Genomic DNA, 5,846 nt, shown 5'->3' with positions numbered 1-5,846 from the left:
ACAGTTTCCCATGACAGTGACACAAACCAGAGCTTCCTTTTATCTAACCCTTTTAAGTCATACTTAAAAAACTTCTATCTTTGCATTAAGAAATATGCAGGAGGGCCTTGAGAGATAGTACTGGGGTTAAGGCACAAGCCTTGCCACGCAGCCAAGACTTCTATCCCTGGCACTATCTGGTCCCTTGTTCAGCTCTGGAGACCCAGGATTATGTCTTGTCCCTAGGAGAATCTCCGGGAGGGTCCCTAGGTCTCCTGAGCACTACTTGGGAGAACAAAACAGAACAAAAGCAAACAAGAATTAAGAAATCCACAGGAAACAAATATCCGGTCATTAACTTGATGAGTTAGAAGTGAATAATAATAAAAATTATTCCATCTGCAGCTCACTGAAACAAACCAGACTTACTGCTCTGACCCAATGCAGGGAAGTAATCACACATGCAGCCCCTGATAGGGACAGCTGCAGGAAGGCAAGTGGAGTTGCAATTGCGCTTTATTGAAAGAAGCAATGAATGGTTAACATGGAGCCCGCCTCACAACCCACTCCTCAGCCCCAAACTATATAGGGCAAACATCAGGCCAGGGAAGCATTTTGGGTTGATCAGAGCACTAACTTGAGTTATTCCCCTGCAAAGAAGATAGAGGGGAAGAAGCAGAGGGGAGAGGAGAAGCCAAGGTGATGAGGTGGAGGGACATCTCTTGCTCTGACTTTAGATTTCATCCTTCTCCCAACCATCAAAGTGGACAGGCAAGGATGGGCTCCCCTCACAGGCCACAATGATGTGTCCCTGTCTCCGGGTGGTTTGGTAAGCACAGTTGCCATCTCTGGAGCTTCTCTTCAGGCGACAGTCTGTGAGGTCCATGATGTCACGGCTCTTGTGGCAGTGGGGCTGCTCATTCTTGCAGGGGATAGTTTGCTCCTGGCAGATATCCTGGATTGTTGGCAGGGGCTCATGAACAAAGGTGTTCACAGGCTTGCACCGTCCCTGTGTCATTTTCCTGCGCTTCATCATCACATCGCAGTAGTTGGAGTTGCTGCTAGGGGAACTGTCGGTGTCCACATGCTGCCTCTGGAACTTCTTGGACCGAGATTCCTTGCCCAGGGAAGGCTGAACCCACCCCAGAAGCAGCAGCATCAGGACGAGTAGAGGGAAAAAGATGAGGGACTTCTTCAGAGCCATGGTGACCTCAGTCACCTATAGGAACCTGCCTGGGAAAGAGAGAAAGGAGGAAAAGCAGCCCCCAAGGATGAGAACCCCTGCTCCCACCTGGGGTCTCCCTGGTCATATTCTCTCTGCAACTCTGGTCACAGTCTCTCTGCAACTCAGTCAGGCAGATACCCTCCGCCTGTAAGAATTTATAAGCGATCAGACTCCCACATACACTCAGGAGCTTTGGTTCCCACTTGCTAGAAGTAGTCCGAACTTCCCTCTAGGTTTTGACTTCAGCAATGCATGAAAATCCTGCCATTCATGTCTTTGAATAGCAGAGGGGTTTTATTATTTGGTTCTTCATATAAAATATATTCAAAAAATAAAGTACATTTCCATCCAGTAGTCTGAAAATCCACAGAGAATCCTTTTAAATAAATCATAATCTTAATTATAATCCTAAGATACCTCCATGAATGCAGGGTCAAGGCTGACAGAGTTCTATTGTCTCATAACACAATAGAAAGCCAGCCAGTGCCAGGCACGAGCAACACAAACCAATGCCATTGTATTCCAAAGAGGAGATACTACATCCCTGGGGAGCAACATGAGGGCTGCTCCCTCTCCAGCCCTATGGGTTCTGTTCCCTCTGCAGCCTAAATGCTACACTGAGACCCCATCTTATTTCCAGCTGATATTTGCAAGGTCCAAATTTTCTCCATGCTATCTCACTCTGGCTTCCTCTTCTCCATCCCTCGGGCAGAAGCATCTCCAGAGACCACCTCATAGAATGCTTACCTGGTGCTTGAACGTGGTCCCAGGGAGAATGAGAGATCAGTCTTGCAATAACTGGATCCTAGAGGTTTAGACCTTACACTAACAACTAGGGGCTTGCTTTTCAAGTAGAGAAGGATGGGAGGAGCTTCAGAGGTTTCTCTTCAGAGGAAAACAAAGCCTTTGAGAGGAAGGGGTGGGGAATGGCCCAGGCCACCCTTTTTCAGAGCTGCTGAGGAGAGCGAGTCTTTGCCAACAGAAGCTTTTCTTAGCACTAGAATCTCATCTCTCCGCTCCTCTTCTCTCTTCACCAGAAGTTGCAGAGAAATTCAGACAGCCCTTATGCCCTGCCCCTAAGCAAGTTCTAGTTAATCTTTGGAAGCCATGGTTAGCAAATAGCTCTTGGAGATTAACAAATGGCAAAGAACACTGGGTCTATGTGATATCAGACATAGCAAAGAACAAAAGGATATAAGCAAGGTAAAATTCTGAGAAAAGGAATTACTTTGAGAGTGAGATGAATAGAATGTCTCAGTGCCAAATCTGATAAAGGGCCCAAATGATAGCCATCGTATACATCCTGCTTGCCTAGGTTTTGACATCCTGCATTCCTCAGGCTAAACAAGGTAAAAATATATCTGAGCACAATACAAATGCAGAAAAAGAAGGGGAACCACTCCTCATTGGACTTGCCGCTTTTAGGATCCTCTCCCAAGCCACAGGTGCTTTCATTTTCCAATAAAATCTGGTTGCGGACAGACCGCACCCGCCCGCGCCCGCCACCACCATGATATGGGCGGGGGGCTCACCACCACGCAGCCTACCAGCCCCGCCACCCAGGCCATCGCCGACCAGGTCAGGGCCCAGCTGGAGGAGAAGGAGAACCGGAAATTCAGCACCTTTAAGGCCGTGGAGTACAAGTCCCAAGTGGTGGCTGGAAGGAGCTACTTCATCAAGGTTCGGGTGGACGAGGACGAGTTCGCACATCTCCACGTGTTCCAGAGCCTCCCACAGGAGAACAAGCCCTTGGTCCTGGCCAATTCCCAGATGAGCAAAGCCCGGCACAAGGAGTTGACCTACTTCTAGGAGGTGTATCCACAGCAGAATCAGACCCCCGCCCCCTCACCCCGCCCCCATGTGACCCACTGCCAGTCACTCTGATGCTGTGTTCCCTCAAAATGCCTATTTTTATTTATTTTTTTATGTAACTTTTTTTTTCTTTTTGGGTCACACCCGGCGATGCACGGGGGTTACTCCTGGTTCTACACTCAGGAATTACTCCTGGCGGTGCTCAGGGGACCATATGGGATGCTGGGATTCTAACCCAGGTCGGCCGTGTGCAAGGCAAAGGCCCTACCCACTATGCTATCGCTCCAGCCCTGATGTAACTTTTTTAAAAATTTTTTAAATTTTATTGAATCACTGTGAGATAGTTACAAGCTTTCATGTTTGGGTTACAATATCATAATGATCAAACACCCATCCCTCCACCAGTGCACATTCCCCACCACCAATATCCAGGGTATACCCCCCCTTTCCCACCCTCCTCCTGCCTCCATGCAGACAATATTCCCCATACTCTCTCTCTACTTTTGGGCATTATCACTTGCAACACAGACACTGAGAGGTCATCATGTTTGGTCCATTATCTACTTTCAGCATGCATCTCCCATCCCAGCTGGTTCCTCCAGACATCATTTTCTTAGTGATCCCTTCTCTATTCCATCTGCCTTCTCCCCTCCACTCACGAAGCAGTCTTCCAGCTATGGGGCAATCCCCCTGGCCCTTGTATGTACTGTCCTTGGGTGTCAACCTCATGTGATGCTACCCTACACTCCACAAATGAGTGCAGTCCCTCTTTGTCTGTCCCTCTCTTTCTAACTCATTTCACTTAGCATGATACTCTCCATGTTTATCCACTTATAAGCACATTTCATGACTTCATCTCTCCTAACAGCTGCATAGTATTCCATTGTATAGATGTACCAAAGTTTCTTTAACCAGTCATCTGTTTTAGGAAAATACCTATTTTTAAAATTTCTGCAAATTAAAAAAATCTGGTTGCTCTGATAAGGGGTTGATATCAAGGATATATAAGGCACTGGTTGAACTCTACAAGAAGAAAACATTCAACCCCATCAGAAAATGGGGAGATGAAATGAACAGAAACTTTCTCAAAGAAGAAATCCAAATGGCCAAAAGGCACATGAAAAAATGCTCTTTATCACTAATCATCAGGGAGATGTAGATCAAAACAACTATAAGATACCACCTCACACCACAGAGATGGGCTTACATCAAAGAATAAAAGCAACCATTGTTGGTGTGGATGTAGGGAGAAATGGACTCTCCTTCACTGCTGGTGGGAATGTGGACTGATTCAGCCCTTTTGGAAAACAGTATGGACGCTTCTCAAAAAATTAGAAATTGAGCTCCCATTTGACCCAGCAATAGCACTTCTGGGAATATATCCCAGAGAGGCAAAAAAAGCATAATTGAAATGACATTTGCACTCTTATGTTCATCGCAGCTCTGTTTACAATAGTCTGGAAAAAACCCGAGTACCTGAGAACAGATGACTGGTTAGAGAAACACTGGTACATCTACCCAATGGAATACTATGCAGCTGTTAGGAGAGATGAAGTCATGAACTTTGCATGTAAGTGGATCAACATGTAAAGTATCATGCTAAGTGAAATGAGTCAGAAAGAGAGAGACAGACATAGAAAGATTGCACTCATCTGTGGAGTATAAAGTAACAGAATGGGAAACTAATACCCAAGAATAGTAGAGATAAGTAACAGGAAGTTTGCTCCACAGCTTGGAAGCCAGCCTCACATGCTGGGGGAAAAGGCAGCTCAGATAGAGAAGGGAACACAAAGTAAAGGTTGTTTGAAGGACCTGCTTGGGATGGGAGATACGTGCTGAAAGTAGACTATAGATCAAATATGAGTGCCACTTAATACTTCTATTGCAAACCACACACCCAAAAGGAGAGAGAGAACAAAAGGGAATGCCCTGCCATAGAGGCAGGGTGGGGTGGGGTGGATGGGGTGGGAGGGGTGGGAGGGATAGTGGGATCACTGGTGGTAGAGAATGGGCACTGGTGGAGGGATGGGTACTCGAGCATTGTATGACTGAAACACAAGCACAAAAGTTTGTAAGTCTATAACTGTATCTCATGGTGATTCACTAATAAAAAACTAAAAAAATAATAATAAAACAGTAAATAAATAAAATCTGGTTGCATCGGACCATTTTCATTTCATCTCTTGCTTCCAGTCTTTGGTGACTAGAGACAAGAGCCTGAACATGAGGCCATCTGTTTGGCAAGTGTCAGTTAGGAGACTCCACTGGGGAGGTCAGAGGGTCAGGCCCAGTCTCTGCCTCTTCCTCCTTGGCCTGGAAAGGGCCTTTCATTTCGCCTTCCTCTCCCTTGAGAAGATGAAGCTATTCTCACTCCAGTCTCTGAGTATCTGATCTTCTGTTTTTCTAACTCATCTTAGTCTCTGTAACAGCTCTGGTGCCTGTGTCTACTCTGTTTCATCATGTGGTTTTCTAAATCTCTGGAAGTAAGAGGCTGTCCCTTGAGTATTTGAGTATTTGGGGCATTTCCTGAGCATTTCTCAAGACCTCTTGGGAATGTAGCAACAGAATGGGCGCTCTCTCTCTCTCTCTCTCTCTCTCTCTCTCTCTCTCTCTCTCTCTATATATATATATATATATATATATATATATATTTCTCTCCCCCCACATTCTTCCGCCCTAAATTTTACTCTAATTTCTAGTCACAAGTTTGAAGGCACAAGTCAGGCCATTAAAATAGGTTAGGTTCAAAGCCGTAAAGTGCTGGATGCTAGAAAAGAAAAGATAACCTGGAACGTGCCACAATTAGCTCTAGCTTCACTTTCCAGAAGCA

The 5,846-nt window shown here is 45.8% G+C and overlaps 2 protein-coding genes across 3 annotated transcripts; one reads left to right on the top strand and one right to left on the bottom strand.

Annotated features, from left to right (window-relative positions):
• Positions 1-477: 477 nt before the first annotated feature.
• Positions 478-2,156, bottom strand: RNASE1 (ribonuclease A family member 1, pancreatic). Of its 2 annotated transcripts, none has more exons than XM_004609708.2 (2): positions 1,952-2,156; positions 478-1,208 (listed from the first exon to the last, which is right to left on the bottom strand). In XM_004609708.2, the coding sequence occupies exon 2, from the start codon at positions 1,181-1,183 to the stop codon at positions 713-715; it is 471 nt and encodes a 156-aa protein (XP_004609765.1). In that variant the 5' UTR covers positions 1,184-1,208; positions 1,952-2,156; the 3' UTR covers positions 478-712. The 2 variants fall into 2 exon arrangements, with proteins under 2 accessions (XP_004609765.1, XP_054986765.1); XM_055130790.1 differs by having other exon boundaries at positions 478-1,212; positions 1,952-2,151.
• A 563-nt stretch (positions 2,157-2,719) lies between these two features.
• LOC129403470 (cystatin-B-like) lies at positions 2,720-3,013 on the top strand. Its single transcript, XM_055132097.1, has one exon. It carries the CDS (start codon positions 2,720-2,722, stop codon positions 3,011-3,013), a length of 294 nt encoding a protein of 97 aa, XP_054988072.1.
• Positions 3,014-5,846: the final 2,833 nt, after the last annotated feature.

This window comes from Sorex araneus, chromosome 3 (genome assembly GCF_027595985.1).
Source record: "Sorex araneus isolate mSorAra2 chromosome 3, mSorAra2.pri, whole genome shotgun sequence".
Lineage (NCBI taxonomy): Eukaryota > Metazoa > Chordata > Mammalia > Eulipotyphla > Soricidae > Sorex > Sorex araneus.
The sequence above is the reverse complement of the archived record's forward strand: the minus strand, read 5'-3'. Positions and strand labels throughout refer to the sequence as shown.

Coding starts and splice junctions, on each gene's coding strand:
- LOC129403470 (XM_055132097.1), top strand. CDS start 2,720: ATGGGCGGGGGGCTCACCACCACGCAGCCTACCAGCCCCGCCACCCAG.
- RNASE1 (XM_004609708.2), bottom strand. CDS start 1,183: ATGGCTCTGAAGAAGTCCCTCATCTTTTTCCCTCTACTCGTCCTGATG.